This window comes from Neofelis nebulosa, chromosome 11 (assembly GCF_028018385.1).
Source record: "Neofelis nebulosa isolate mNeoNeb1 chromosome 11, mNeoNeb1.pri, whole genome shotgun sequence".
Lineage (NCBI taxonomy): Eukaryota > Metazoa > Chordata > Mammalia > Carnivora > Felidae > Neofelis > Neofelis nebulosa.
In genome coordinates, this window is record NC_080792.1 from 20,969,007 (window position 1) to 20,984,988 (window position 15,982).

At 36.7% G+C, this 15,982-nt stretch overlaps 1 protein-coding gene across 1 annotated transcript; it reads right to left on the bottom strand.

Annotated features, from left to right (window-relative positions):
- Positions 1-3,060: 3,060 nt before the first annotated feature.
- On the bottom strand, positions 3,061-7,595 carry LOC131490049 (dynactin-associated protein-like). The gene is made up of 3 exons (XM_058692040.1): positions 7,181-7,595; positions 4,608-4,688; positions 3,061-3,860 (listed from the first exon to the last, which is right to left on the bottom strand). The coding sequence occupies exons 1-3, from the start codon at positions 7,235-7,237 to the stop codon at positions 3,531-3,533; spliced, it is 468 nt and encodes a 155-aa protein (XP_058548023.1). The 5' UTR covers positions 7,238-7,595; the 3' UTR covers positions 3,061-3,530.
- Positions 7,596-15,982: the final 8,387 nt, after the last annotated feature.

Here is a 15,982-nt window from a genome sequence, read left to right on the forward strand (position 1 = left end):
GCTTTGGTTTTCAGTCTCCCGGCTGACTTGCCCATTGTTAGAAGGTGGAGGAAGGTCAGTAGCCCAAAGAGAAGGCACTCTGAGACTGAAAACTGAAGCAAACCTCTCTATACTATTTACAGGGTTTTATTCAAGGTGACTTACCGACAGTGGGGAATCAGGCAGAAAATGACTCACTGTAACTGCAGAGCTATCTTCTACCCCTATTCTCCACCGAGTCCAGCCCTTAATCCCGAGTTTATTTATAGAGCAAGGGGCATGGTGGGGCGGTCACAGGGTAGTTACCTAAAGTGGTACCTTCTGTGTGCACCAGAGGCTCTCTGCTGGTTATCTAAAGTGGAGCCTTCTGTGTGCCACTTTAGGAAAGATCAAACTCCGAACAAGCCTTCCCACATTCCAGGCAGGTTATACCTTAATTTCCACAGGGCATGGAACACATAGGGGAAGTCACTGAACAGGCCAGAACAAGATGGAGGGCCAAAGATGGAGTCAGATGGAACTACAGTTCCAAAATTCAAAGTCTTTTGAAACTGCACAATATCAGAGTGACTGGCTTAAATAGTGTACCTGTTGAAAGGCTTCCCTAAAATACTGTGGATGTCATCATAGAGCAGGGCTACCTATTACAACAGATTTTCAGTATAGATAAATGGGCTTTGGGGAGAAGAAAATGCCCATTAGGACATATTCCAGTGAAGCTTCTAAAGCAGTTAATTACACTCTAATTTAGTGAAGCGTATTTGAAAGCTTAACATTTAATCCTACATAAAGTTACTTTGCATTTAACAACAAATGATACTCTCACAAAAGTCTATGCACAGAAGTTTTATATCGAGAAGCTTCCTAATTTAAAATATGTCACGATAGGGGCGCCTGGGTGGCTCAGTCGGTTAAGCGGCCGACTTCAGCTCAGGTCACGATCTTGCGGTCCGTGAGTTCGAGCCCCGCGTCGGGCTCTGGGCTGATGGCTCAGAGCCTGGAGCCTGCTTCTGATTCTGTGTCTCCCTCTCTCTCTGCCCCTCCCCTGTTCATGCTCTGTCTCCCTCTGTCTCAAAAATAAATAAACGTTAAAAAAAAAATTTTTTTTTAAATAAAATAAAATATGTCACAATAGGGGCACCTGGGTGGCTCAGTCGGTTGGGCGTCCGACATCGGCTCAGGTAATGATCTCACAGTTTGTGGGTTCAAGCCCCACATTGGGCTCCATGCTGACAGCTCAGAGCCTGGACCCTGCTTCAGATTCTGTGTCTCCCGCTCTCTCTGTCACTCCACTGCTCACACACACTCTCTCTCTCTCTCTCTCTCTCTCTCTCTTTCTAAAATATAATTAAACATTAAAATTTTTTTAAAAATAAAATACGTCACAATCGACCAAGTGTGGTGAATAAATTTTTGAAATAATAAATATTAGACTTCTATATGGTTTTAATATTTGTTGAATAAACCACTAAAACTGGGTGATTACTTATTTACTGACTATGCGCACTTAGTATTTTCATAGTACTTTGTAAAATTTTTGTTCGAGACGTGTATTTTAAATTGTGAAGATACTTCCCACAACACTGTTTACTATTTTAATATTTTATTAAACTTTTTAAAACTGAAAGTCTAAAGCAAAAAACAAGAACCTAAGAGTTCATTCACATCATTAGTCACAAGCCCAGAAATCTAATGATCTCAGATAACTTTAATTGCAATATCCTCCACCCCAATATTTAACATGGGAAATCCATTGCTAAGATTCTCCTTAAATGTAAAGAAGCTATCCTTTCCATATTACCATACTGCATTCTGTATTATCTCTAAAAGTAAGGGAAGTAAACAACAGTTCTTATTACAACTTAGCATGTCTTCTAGAATACCAAACTTTTTTTTTTTTTTTAGTTAGCAGTAAATTTATTTTAGGTCTTTTTAAAAAAAAACTTTTTTAACTTTTATATCAAAAAGTTTAAGTCATATCAGAAAGTACATTTAAACCTAGTGCTTTTAGTCTTTCTTCTTCATAAGCTTTTAAATAAAAAATGCAATAGAAATGACTTGGGTTAAGATTGCCTGGGGGAAAATGCATGCACACTTACTCCCTTATGTTTATTAATCTTATCTAGAGCTTTATGATTTTTTTTCTAAAACTTATATAACAACTTTCATCATTTTTTTTCTTTTTTCTGTTAAACAGAGGAAGAGATAGAGAGCAGGGGAGGGGCAGAGAGAGAGAGAGAGAGGGAGAGAGAGAATCCCAAGCAGGCTCTGTGCCATCATCCTGCTCAGTCTCACCACCATGAGATCATGACCCGAGACAAAATCAAGAGTTAGATGCTTAACTGACTGAGCCACCCAGGCATCCTGACTTTCATAATTCTTGAATTGTATTATCAAGTGATATTTGTGGTATAAAAATATATATTCTTTAAAGACTCAAATTTGGGGGCGCCTGGGTGGCTCAATTGGTTAAGCATTGGACTTTGGCTCAGATCATGATCTCATAGTTCATGGGTTCGAGCCCTGTATCGGGCTCTGCAATGACAGCTCTGGAGCCTGCTTCAGATGCTGTGTCTCCTTCTCTGTCTCTCTCTCAAAAGTTAGTAAACATTAAAAAAATAAATAAATAAAGACTCAAATTTTTACATTTCTTGGTGTCTGAAAAATAATACTAGTCCATATACAACAATTTTGTAAGGAATGACTGTATTTCTGATCTTTCTTTTGTGGAGTCTAATTACTCAGTAAGGCCTCAAAGTCATGCTAATTTACATGACTTATTGTTGTCTGCGGCAACTCAACCTAGAATGATAGAGAACACAAAGTCTTTTGCTTTAGGAAAACAAAACAATGCTTTTAGAACTTTTTTTTTTTTTTTTTTTTTTTTTTTTGGGACAGAGAGAGACAGAGCATGAACAGGGGAGGGGCAGAGAGAGAGGGAGACACAGAATCGGAAACAGGCTCCAGGCTCCGAGCCATCAGCCCAGAGCCTGACACGGGGCTCGAACTCACGGACCGCGAGATCGTGACCTGGTTGAAGTCGGACGCTTAACCGACTGCGCCACCCAGGCACCCCTCATTAACCACTTTAGTTGAGCATTTCCTTCTCCCTACTGGAATATAAATGCTGAAAATAGGGAAGTTATGAGATTAGAAAATAATCAATAGCTAGGTGGTAAATATTGGCTTCAGAACCAACAGGCAGAGATCTAAGTAGAGCAGCATCCTCCTGGCAGCCTCTTCAGCAGTTGAAACCACTATTTGTGAAGAATAAAGTTGGTCGTATGGGAGGGATGGAAAGAAAACACTGGGCCCCAGCCTGAATGAATCAATCAGCCTCAGTTGAAAAAAAAAATGTTTTCCAATCATTTGAACACTGGAGGGCCCAAGACTGAGTCATTACCATATGGGAAGATAGCAAATGAGTGGAGGGGGAGGAGCAAGCTCTCATGAAGCCAAATGCTTTGCAACCCATTGGCAGGAAGAGAGAACACCTGGACATGCCTCCTTTGGGGTAAAGGTGTTGGTCTGGCTTGAGGAGAGCTAAGGGCTCAAACGTTCTCTTCAATGATAACTTCATGGTCCAGTGTTGTTATTTCAGTTGTCTCCATGGAGGATGGAGACACCTTGGCAGAGGAGCTTTGGGTGGCCGCAGGGGTAGAAGATCCAGGCAGGGTTGATGAGGTAGGAGATGGGGTAGAATCAGGGATGCAGGTGACACGATTCGACTTTCCATCTGCATGAATGATGATAGTGGTACTGTTGGTGTGCTTGCCAAAGTGGACAAAATATAAGACCAGAATAACAAGGGTTGTGGCAATGAGACAGGCCAAGAGACACACCAGAAATGTTTTCCAGAGTGACCACGGTTTTGCTGTAACCTGCAATGAAGTATGAAAAATATTTCAGCAAATTACATAGAAGTGACTTAGGTAATTGATTTCAATTACTCCACATGCTATAATTTAAAGTAGTTTATCAGCTGTCTCTTAGCTGTCTCTTTCTCTCATTCCTTCTCTCTCTCTCTCTCTCTCTCTCTCACACACACACATACACACAGCCCTTGTTTTCAAGTCCATGAGGACAAAATGTCCCTTCTAAGTTACTCCTTTGTACTAAAGCAATAAGGCATCATCTCAAATCACTGTTAAGTAATTATCAGCTACTCAAGCTATTTTACATCACTCAAAGTTACCTTTGACTGATGGACAATGGCAGGTATTCTTTTGCTCATTGTTTGTGATCTCCTATTTTCATATTACGTGTTGAAATTTTATAATTACAAAAAAAAAATTTAATTACATTTTTATCTCTTAAACATACATAAGAGGACTCTCATTGAGCTTGGAAAGACATCAAAATACAAAACTTATTAACTCTGGTATGGTGCAGGGTCTTAAAGGAGTAGAAGGGAGCCCTAATAAACTATTGGGGGCCATGAGTCCCAGGTGTCACCAGGAGCTTGTGGAGTGGCAGCACGGAGAAGTGCAGAGTAGCCAAAGGACATGGGGACAGTGAGGCGACAGGAGATCCCAGAAGAGTCTGCAGAGTAGGGCCTGCCTGCCCCATTTCACCAGTGTTCCTCAGGACTACTGAAGATCCCCCTTCCCCCAGGCCCTAAATCTTACCCACTGTGGCTGGAGGGTCACACTGGGCAATGTACAACCACACTGTCTTCCTTCATTCAAACAGTATGGATTTCTGGGCAACTGCAGAGAAAGAATTTTTAAATTAACAAGCAAACAAACAAATAACTCTTATTGTTAAAGATGAAGAAAGTTTATTTTATCCAGGAACATAAACAAATGAAGCACATATAAATGATGTGAGTCCAATATGTATTAAATGAAGAACCAACCAAGTTCTAGGAGAATCTGAAACTCTAATAAATGGTTTGATGATATGAATCGTACAAATACATTTTTCACATCAAATGATCAATGAAGAAAAATAAAATGATCGATTCAATAGATGCCCAAGGATCATTTTAACAAATTTCGACATTCAATCCTGAGGAAAGCAGACAAACAATGCAAATCTCAAAAATCTAAACATAAAATAGTAATTTCCAAATGTAACAAGGAATGTTTTCCTCAAAATAATGAGTAACAAACATCATATTTAATGGTAAAGCATCAGGCACATTCCTCTGAAGTCAGGAGAAGTGAAAAAATGTCTCCTACCACCAATATCAGGTAATGTTTTTCTAGAAGTTCTCATCGATATGTATGACTAAGAGAAATGTGAAGATAAAATTAACATTATTTGTACATGATATGATTGTCTACAAACAGAATCTCAAATAATCAACCATACAACATCTCAAAAGTAATAAGAACTCATCATGTTGGCTCATTATAAAACTATGAAAAATATATGTAACAGCACTTGTTTTGTGTGTGCATGTGCGTGTGTGTACATGTATTAGCAACCACTATTCGTGTAATAAAGCAATTTAAAATGGCTAAGCATATCAAATGCCATACGACTTACATAAAGAAAACCACAAAATTTTACTGGGAAGCAAAAAGACAATTTGGGTAAATGTCCTCTTATAAAAAGCTTCAGAGGCACCTGGGCGATTCAGTTGGTTAAGCGTCCAACTTTGGCTCAGGTCATGATCTCTCAGTTTGTGAGTTCAAACCCAGCTCAGAGCCTAGAGCCTGCTTCAGATTCTATGTCTGCCTGTCTCTCTGCCCCTTCCCTGCTCACGCTCTGTCTCTCTCTAAAAATAAACATTAAAAATAATTTTAAAAAAAGCTTCAGCAGTATAAGATGAATTTTAATTAATTCTCCAGAATTTTAATTAATATCTTTATGGGATTTTTTTGAGGAAAAACAAGAAAATTAACAAAAATTTCATGTGGCAAAATAAAGTAACCAAAAGAATAAAATTAGATTGGATGGGAGAGGGGACAAGAAACAAAATATTAGCAGTGAGTTTTTTCTAGGAGGAATCATGGGTGATATTGTTCTGTTTTCTTTTTTATTCTCTATATTTCCCAAATTCTCTAAAATTAGCAAATAAACTCATATGGTAATTGTAAAAAAAATTTTTTCTACCCATCATGCTGGGGAATCTAAGAAGTTATAGATTGTCAGATTGGTAAAAAATGGAAAATCCAAACATTCCTTTTCACTGTCTCAGAAGTCAGTTTTACTGTTTAGCATGGGTTTAGCATGATTATCTAATCATTTGACTTAATGGAATAAATTGCATAGATTTTAGCATGTGGGGAAATACCATAACTCATATTTAATGTAAATTAAAAGGGGAAGGAAATAAAGTGATGTATATATGATATTAAAGCGATGACACTTGGTAGCTTCCCTGAAGTATGAGGCATCCTGTAAAATACGTTTCCAATGGTCTAGCTGTTGAATGCTGAAACTGTAAAACCTTCACAGGTAAAACCTTCAAGTGGCAAAACAACTCTTATCAAATCTTACCTTTGTATTTATTTTTTCTGATTCGTCTCTTGGTTCTACAACCTCAAGTTGATTTAAAATTCATTTTTCCTTACTATGAACATAATAGTAGTCAAGATTTCTGAAAAGTAGTTTCTTATAATGAGATTATATGTGAGAAATCTGAGTTCTATTTCTAACTCTGCCACTAGCTAGCTGGATTCTTAATGTTTCAATTCCTCCTGTGTAAAATGAACAGATTTGTTTGAACGATGAATGAGACTCCATACACTTTCTAAGAAATATGATTTTTATATTACTAGAGTAACACATTTGCAGCATAAGCTTCCCAATGAGACATTTTCCATAAATTACTATTTTAAATGCAAGTAGGCCAATGAGAATAAATATTTTCATTAGATTAAAATATACAATAATATTCATAATAAATAAACTAAAATAAAAAATAATCAATATTTGCTATAAACACTTCAAATAATTTACTAATAACTCTATCTACTGGTACCTTATATATAAGTGCCAAAATTTAGACAAAATATCTAAATTTAAGCAAAGTCTAATACACAATTCCTAAATGATGTGAAAGCACTATCTGGCATGTTAAATAACAGCCTCAACACTCGTGATTTCTGGTAATAACGTCCTAGATTCCATTCATCTTGTAATAGCAAAATCAGAAACAATGCAACTGAACTTTCTTGGAAGGTTAAATGTTAAATGTTGCAAACAAGATTATTAGACATGAAAGCCATTAAAAGGTATTGGTACTCACCAGCTCTGTTGAGGTTTGCTCAATATCCACAACATGATGTCGTCGTTCACCATCCATTCTGAGGGTGCTGGGGTCTCAAATACAACCCTCAAAATGTCTATGCTCACTTTGTGGATGAGAACTTGGGAAATCCTGGATTTATGTTAAACTAATAACTGTATTCAATCTGGGTTATGTAAAACAATAGCTATTTTCTGAAAAGAATTTCCTAATTCAACCCGAAAGTATGCAATTTATACTTGCTGTGGAAAAATAAATAGAAAAGTTTGCTCCCTTCAAAAACAGAACACACAGAAAATTATCCCAACTATCAGAATGACTCTAAGATTCTGGAGGAGATATAAACCCTTGCCCTCTTTATTTCACATAATTCATTTAAAATCACTGAAACTTGATTTCTCATGGGTTAGGAATTTAGTTTTTGTTTCTAAAAAAAAAAAAACCCACAAAGCCACTCCTTGGTAATGAGTATTGCAGAATATTCTGTAGCTAAGCAGAGGGATTATGGTAATGACTAATTTCAAAACTTTCCAGAAATAAGACAATATGGAGATTAGGGGATCATGATAGATTTAGGTGGTTGTTGAATAAAATGTGCTGTGCTGTTGAAGTCAGTGGCTAAACTGAGATGGAAACAGGAACTAAAAACTTACCAAAATGGTTTTACTAAAAATACAGATAAAAATAGGAAGTAAGTACACTTCAGTAGCTCTTGATTATATGAATCGAGGATTATCCACAGTAAATCTAGTCTGCTTCTATGTAAATTTGTGTTGCTTTTGGCTATGGAATGATGTCACTGCTTCTCATGAATCCCAATCTTTTTGATAAGCTGGAACTAGGAAAGAAACAATGTCTTTGATACTTTGCCACTTCTCCCAAGGAAAAGTTTTCATGATACAGCACGCAAAATTGAGGCCGTATTTTACATCAATCTGAGAATTAATGCTCCCTGACCCTTTGACAACGTGGCATGCAGTATGGAATGGAGAAAAAATGGCTTTAAAGATCTTTTTAGTCATGCATTTCCTATAAGCCAACAACTTTTGGCAAGAGGAAGTTAGTGACATGAATTTCCAAAATATTAATAGACTTACACAATCCTAATTCAAAAGCAGACATGTCTTCTTATTGTGTAATAAGTATATTTGTGAAAATACAAAAAAATATATGTAACTAATTTCAAACCTCTGGACCTTTCACCAGGCAAATATTAAATGACTTTTATGCTTCAAGTCATTAAATCTACTAAGGAATCTACTCCGGAAATCATTGTTGCACTATATGCTAACTAATTTGGATGTAAATTTTAAAAAATAAAAAATAAAATTAAAAAACAAAACAAAAAACAAAACAAAATTTAAAAAGACTCAAAACAACAATAAAAAAAGTTTCAACTTTAATTGTTTAACTTTTGTTATTGCTTGAGGTTTTCCTATAAAAATACATTCTTCTGTACCACTTTGGAAATAAGAAAGGAGAAAGACAGAAATGAGCAAAGGAAAGAGGCAGGAGAGAAAGGATCCATTCTTAATATAATAGAGTCACTCTAAAACCAAATGTCACAAACATGACTGCAATCAATGAAGAAAATCCATTGACATCTCTTTTAATTTTAAAAATAAAATACCATGTCCACTAATATTTTTATCATGCCCACTAATATTATTGCCAATTTTAATTTTATACCTTCTCACAAATGCATTTACATAGAAAGGTTAAAGTGAAGAATAGGAATAGTATAAGTAGGTAGGTTGGTAGATGGATGAATGAATAGATAGATAGGAAAACACAAAAGAAAAAAATAAATAAAAATAAAAAGCAAGAAAATAAATGTAAAAACTTATAATAGTGGTTACCCATCAGGAAAAGGAGAAAAGCAGAATTGGGGCTGTATACAACATAGGGGGTGGGGGGAGACCCTAGAGGTGCTGGAAGTGTTCTGTTTTTGACCTGAGAGTGATAACATGGATGTTCATCTTATAAATATCCATCACACATGAAAATTTTCTCTACGTACGATGTAAGTTAAAAGTACTTACTGAAATATGTTGGTGAGCTCTAATAAAATGCATATTATATGTCATTTTGATTTTTCTTTAATACCCTCTCTTTTCTCCGTGTTCATAGCAACTCTCCGAAAAGCAACTTGGAACGTCCATTTGCATTTCAGCTAAGCTTGATGATTGAAATTTCCAGTTTCAAGACCCGATGGCACAGTCAGAAGTAACCATAAAATAAACTATCTGCTGTACCTGTGGCCTGGTTAAAAAAAAAAAATCCAATTGCTTTAAAATAATTAGGGTTGAGGTTTGCTTCATGATTGCACCCTCTTTCCACACCAGCCTAAACGGCTTCTAATCCTGGGGTCTAGTTCCTCACTTCATGAAAGGTGCTCAGGCCACTGAATTTTGGTGCCTCTCAGCAGGGAACAAGGTTGTCACTGAGGGGCCATATTCATTGTACACCAATGAGCTCATGCGCATTCTCTGCTTTGCTTGCTGGTTCTGCAAGTATATTATTATCAATCCTCCAACTTGAACCTAAACCTTCAACTTTATGGTCTGGCCCAGACTTTCATGACCTAAGCCATTTTGTCCTATTTTTTTTTTTTTTTTAATTTTTTTTTTTTTTCAACGTTATTTATTTTTGGGACAGAGAGAGACAGAGCATGAACGGGGGAGGGGCAGAGAGAGAGGGAGACACAGAATCGGAAACAGGCTCCAGGCTCCGAGCCATCAGCCCAGAGCCTGACGCGGGGCTCGAACTCACGGACCGCGAGATCGTGACCTGGCTGAAGTCGGACGCTTAACCGACTGCGCCACCCAGGCGCCCCTTGTCCTATCTTTTAAAGTTTGGTCTCCATCAAAGATTGAAATATTACTCCGCAGAGAAAGGAGCAGGAGCAGAGGGTTGTTCCCTTTTCCCAGCTACTGAATGCTGGTTAACCAGCCGAGATCGGGAAGCATGACAGCATAGCAGCCAACCTGCATCCGGATTTCTGCTGACATTTCTTGGGCTTTACTTTGCTTTATCCACAAAAGAAAACGGAGAGGCAGTTTTGCAGAATCGTGAGAAGAAATGAAGAGATTATTTCTGGGTTCTGTTGTAAATATCTAAAAATGAAACATGTTGCCCAGAGAACGTGGATATTGGGACCATTTGTGTTTCTTCTTGGTGGTGAAGATTGATGGAAGTCAAAACAAAAGAAGATCCATTTCTGATTCTCTCCCATTGCTATGGAATCCCTAATAGGGAAATCTAGAATTTTGAGAAAGTTATCTAGAAGCTCAGTAGAGTATGAAAAACAAAATTGATAGACCAAAATAATAGAAGTTAAAACACCCAAAAATAAATGAAGTTTTACTATACATATATCGACACATATCCTAAAATATATATGTACTATGTATATGTATACATATAAACTAAAATATTAACAATTATATATAAACAAATATATATAAATATTAACTATATATTATACATAAATATATATACATGACACACGTGGATATGTGTTCATATATACTAAAATATATAAAATTCAATGCTTCTTTTTCAAAACACTTTAATCTAATAAAAACAAACACTTAGGTATCAGGGACTATGATAGGTGCATAAAGTACCTCAACCTTCAAAAATACCCTTTGAAAAAGTATTATGCCCATATTACAGATGAGGAAACCAAAACTCAAAGAGTTTAAGAACCATTCTTCAAGTTGCAAAACCAATAGTTGTTGCAGAGCAGAAATTCAATCCCAAATTTAAGTCAAAAACCCATGTAGAGCCAGAAATTTGATTCTTCAGATAGAAATCTAATAAACAAATCACTTAGTAGCTGAATATTCTGATGTCAATAAGATATGAGGTCACATATGTGAATTGCATATGATCTTTTGAATTTCTTTTGTACCACAGTTTTAAAACAATGTTCTATGATGACTATTTGGAAAAAACAAAAAACAAAAAGCAAAAAAACACCACAACCATCCACAGAAACGAGATTCATCCTGCTGTTCTAAAGCCATTAACTTTAGTTTCCATTACTCACTGCCCTCAATTTACTATCTTGCTTCTCTTATCTTTTTTTTTTTCATTAGGTCATGAAACATCTGACTTGTATACCTTTTTCCAATTGGAAAAGTAATATAAAAGGATTTTGGAGATAGTTTAGAAAATTAGAAAATAATCATCTATCACTATCGAAATGTGATGGATTCCACACAGATTTTTTCAATGCACATCTAAAGATATTTATTCCTCTTTGTTTGGTTTTGTGTGTTTTATTGATCACATAACAGTCCATCACATAAAAGTAAGATAGTTTACTTAACCACGCTTCCATGGCTTAAGTATTCAGATTGTTTCTCTTTTATTCATTCAATATGATAATTGATTTTAAAAACCATTTTTTCAAAATTTGTGATTGTTTTATTGGGTTGAAATCTCATGGAATTAATTTCATCAGAACTCTTGGTAAATACTGTCAAATTGTCAAAGAAATTGTACCAGCTTACAGTGTCACTAACAATGTCACATGATGGCCCTACTCACTACATTCTCCTTGTTTGATCATTTCCTTAATCTTTGCTAATCAGGTCAGGGAAAAAAACATGTGTGTGTGTGTAGTCATTTCCTTTGTTTTACAACCCTAAAATTAAAGATATTAATAACCATTTCCATATTATTCAGCATTTATAAAGCATTAATACTTATATATTCATATATGTTTATTCATGTTCATATTTATGTTTATTCATATTCGTGTTTTAGGCAGTTCAACTATTATGGTTCAGTACTCTTTTTTCAGTGAACATTATATGTATCAAGATACACTGACCTTTTTACCCCATGTGTTGCAAATATTTTTCTAGCAACTTACTTTTCCTGTTTTTTCTTTAAGAATGATTTCTTTGACCTACACATTTTTTAAAATTTAGGAGGCTAAGCTAATTATGTCTGATTTTTATATTTTGATTTCCAACAACTAATTCTTTAGTACATTTGAAATCAATTCTCCCCAAATATTTAACCAAATTTTCCCAAAACATTTATTGTATATTTCTTTCCCTTCCAATTTATGATATATAAGTTTTTCCATTGTAGATGATTTTGTTCAAGTTCTTATAAACAATTTAACCTAATTACAAACAAATTTAATTTTTTAATCAAGAGCTCAAGACAATTAAAAGTTGCTTGTTGGACATTCTGGCTACTACATATAGTGCATAAATATTTTGACAAATATGACTTGAGCATCCAAACCTTTATGCTTTATTTGAGCTTTAGGAAATTGGCCTACATATGTCATAGCTTAGAGGCTTATTAATAATTGGTTACATATCTAGTTGATATCCAGGTGACATCCACTCTATCTGTTCCATAATCATTTTCCTGATTCTCATCAACTAACATTGACACTTGACATTGGACAGGTGTCCATTCTTTTGACATCATCTTTTTCTGAAAACCTTCCCTCCCTTCAATTACCTTCTCCATTTCTGCATTTTTATCCTCTGACTCTCAGTTCTCTCTCTGCAGATATTATAGTCCCAGGTTAGCTCTGCTCTAAGACTGAACACAAGCTATTGTAATTAAACATATAATGTCAGTTCCTCAAGGGTGGGGACCAGGGCTATTTTTTTTAATGAATTTCCTGAATGGTTAGTGCCCAGCTGCACAATTTATAAGAACTTAATCAATACTGAATGACTAACTGACAAGTCAGTATTTGGGGGTTACAAAGTTCCATAAATATGTAGTCTATAGTTACTGAAGAGTCTTTCTTTTGTTTGTGAATACATGACACCCAACAGACATGGAGGTCACGAGTTAATTAGTGCACACAAGTGTCGGGTGTCACGTTTCTAGTCTGAGAATTCTATTCATCCTGCACAATGTTTCATTATAATGAGGATTTCCAAGTGCCAAGATTATCTTGACAGAAACTTTCAATCTTGCATTCTCTTGTATAGCTATACTTTAGTATAACCTTCTTGTTCTTATCAGCACCAAATGGAGGCCAAAGTCCCTATGACGATGAATCCTGGGACTTTGTTCCATTGTTCCAACAGGACCTGTCTCCTAAAACCACCCCTTCCAGAGTGATTCAAGAAACCCATTCTGACACAGTGGCATAAGTTGTGAGGGGTAAAAAACTAGTTACTTTTGTTAGTATTGAGATTTCTCCAGACATTCACACACACACACACACACACACACACATATACATGTTTAACAACAACAACAAAAATAAAGAATGATAATACAGACACCTACCTATATATCTACTGCGCATCACAATAAGTGGAAATGATGAATACAATCAAAGCCCCATGATAAACTTTCCAGATAATATTCCCTCCACACCCCCGCCCCAGAAATAGCCAAACCCCTAAATTATCTGTTTGTCATTCCCTTGTTTTTCTTTATAGTTAGACTCCACATCTATATAACTTTAGAAATTTTAGTGGTAAAGTTACAAACTGTACACTTCTGGACTTATATTTATTTTTATTTTTTAAATGTTTTGTTAAGATAAATAATGCTGCTATGAGCATCTCATCCATGCTTCCCGGCACTTGTCTTGAGTAGAGTTGTTATGTTACAGGGTAGGCACATTTTAAATTTACTGGAAAATGTCAAGGTATTTTCCTAAGTGTTTGCACTATTGGTGCAATTGTAATTGATGTAGTGGAACATCTACATGGTGAGAAGTGTATTGGTCACTTTTATTTCCTTACAACACGAGGTAGGGTAGGTAGTCTGGGAAGTGCCCCTTACCAAGATGGCTCAGATTCCTGAGAGACACTGAGAAATGTCATGTCACTTTGTGAGTTACCACATTCTTGATAAGCTGGGGATCTGATGGTTCACGATAATAATCTCAGCAATTATTTCCCAGCTTGTGATTCTTTCATAAGAGCCATGAACTAAACCAGAGATAGACAGTTTCTCACTCCTAAAGAACGGCAGTATATAGTTTGTAAAAACAAAATGGGCAGATTTGAAATCTATGGGATTCTTTAAAGAAGGAATTTCACTAACAAGGAACTTCTGGAGGCTTGATGGGTGCAGGGGAAACTCATTTCCTTGCTTCTTGAGTTCCCAGAGATGCCTGCCTTCCTTAGTCCATAGCCCTTCCTCACCTCTTGATTCTGTTACCTCACCTTTTACTACTAACTCTGACCCCCTCCCTTCCTCTTACAAGGAATCTGGTAATTGTGCTGGCTCACCAACCCAAGATGATCTGCCCATCCCCAAATCCTTAAATTAACCACATCTGCAAAGTCTCCTTTGCCATGTGAGGTACATTCACAGGTTCCAGGGATTAGGATGTGGACATCTTTGGAGGGGGTCACCATTCAGCCTCCCACATGGAAACTACTTCATCACCTGGTGAGGGAAAAGCTTGCTAATGTTATTGGAATTGAAGAGAATACGTTTCTACCCTTGATTTAGTAAAAACAAGCCTGATAATCAACAACGACAAAAACAAAATGTGATCGTCTGCTCCTCTGCATGTCTCCACAGCATCCTGGGCTTGCTTCTACCCCAGCCTCTATCACACAGTATTAAAATAGTCCCTCCTACCACATTTCCTTTGAATTCCCAGCACTTAGCACAATTCTGGGCACATGGGAAATATCTCATAAGTGTTTGTGGAATGATATTAGAAATATTTCCTACAAAAAGATAATGCTAAGCGCAATGTCCTAAAAATATTAGCATTCAGTTAATGCTTACTGATTAACTGGTAAACCAGAAAGACTAAAGCTTACTTTAAGACAGAAAAAAATCCTATTTTTTAAAAAGTTTATTTATTTATTTTGAGAGAGAGAGAGAGCGTGTGAGTGTGCACTAATGGGAGAGGGCAGAGAGAGAGGGAGAGAGAGAATCCCAAGCAGGCTCTGTGCTGTCAGTGCAGAGCCCAGGGTGGGGCTCAATCCCATGAACCATGAGATCATGACCTGAGTCGAAATCAGGAGTCTGCAGCTTATCTGACTGGCCACCCAGGCACCCCTAAGACAGAAAAATCCTATTTTAAGTAGACACTATCGACCTAAATAAAGAGGTCAACTGTGACAGGCTCAAAAGGATGAGTGAATTCGGGAAGAGCAGAGGGCTTGCCATTTGAGACATACAAACTGTAGCAAGCTATAGATACGTCCATTGAGGGTTTGGGGTGGGCTGTATTTATGGGTACGGAGTGGAAAGAGGGGAGAGCTCAGTTGGAGTCTGTTAAAATCAAAACCAAAGGAGACCAACTTTGAAAATTCCCTGAGCAGACCAAACCAGTCCTGTCAGACAAACACAGCTCAAGTCAGCTTGTTTTGCTAAACCAGCCCTACCTGGGTCATTTCTTGTTCATGCCTCTAGAAACCATAAGAAAAACTTTTCAAGGCTGATATGAGACCACCAATTTCCAATCATTTAAGAAAATTCCAATATTATCAGTGGTCTGTAAAGCAGGCCTTTATGGAAAATCGGTCTCCCAGTCCTTCAAATTTTGTTCTCCTGAGGGCATATACACGAGATTTTTCTTTTTGTAACAGTCATTTTAGATTGACACTCTTTCACAAGCCTATCAATTGTTAAATACACATAGGCTTGCTCACTGGCGTGAGCCCTCAAAGCTTGTAACAAATTGCCCCATTTTTTTTTTTTAATTTGAGAGAGAAAGAGAGAGAGCAGGTGAGGGATAGAGGCAAAGAGAGAGAATCCCAAGCAGGCTCCACGCTCAGCACAAAGTCAGATGTGGGGCTCGATCCCACAACCCTGGGACCATGACCTGAACCA

Excerpts from the sequence above, each read along its gene's own strand:
- LOC131490049 (XM_058692040.1), bottom strand. The coding sequence starts at position 7,237 with ATGGATGGTGAACGACGACATCATGTTGTGGATATTGAGCAAACCTCA. Across the intron at positions 4,689-7,180 it reads AGCAAACCTCAACAGAGCTG|TTGCCCAGAAATCCATACTG; the intron begins GTGAGTACCAAT and ends CTTTCTCTGCAG. Across the intron at positions 3,861-4,607 it reads TGACCCTCCAGCCACAGTGG|GTTACAGCAAAACCGTGGTC; the intron begins GTAAGATTTAGG and ends ACTTCATTGCAG.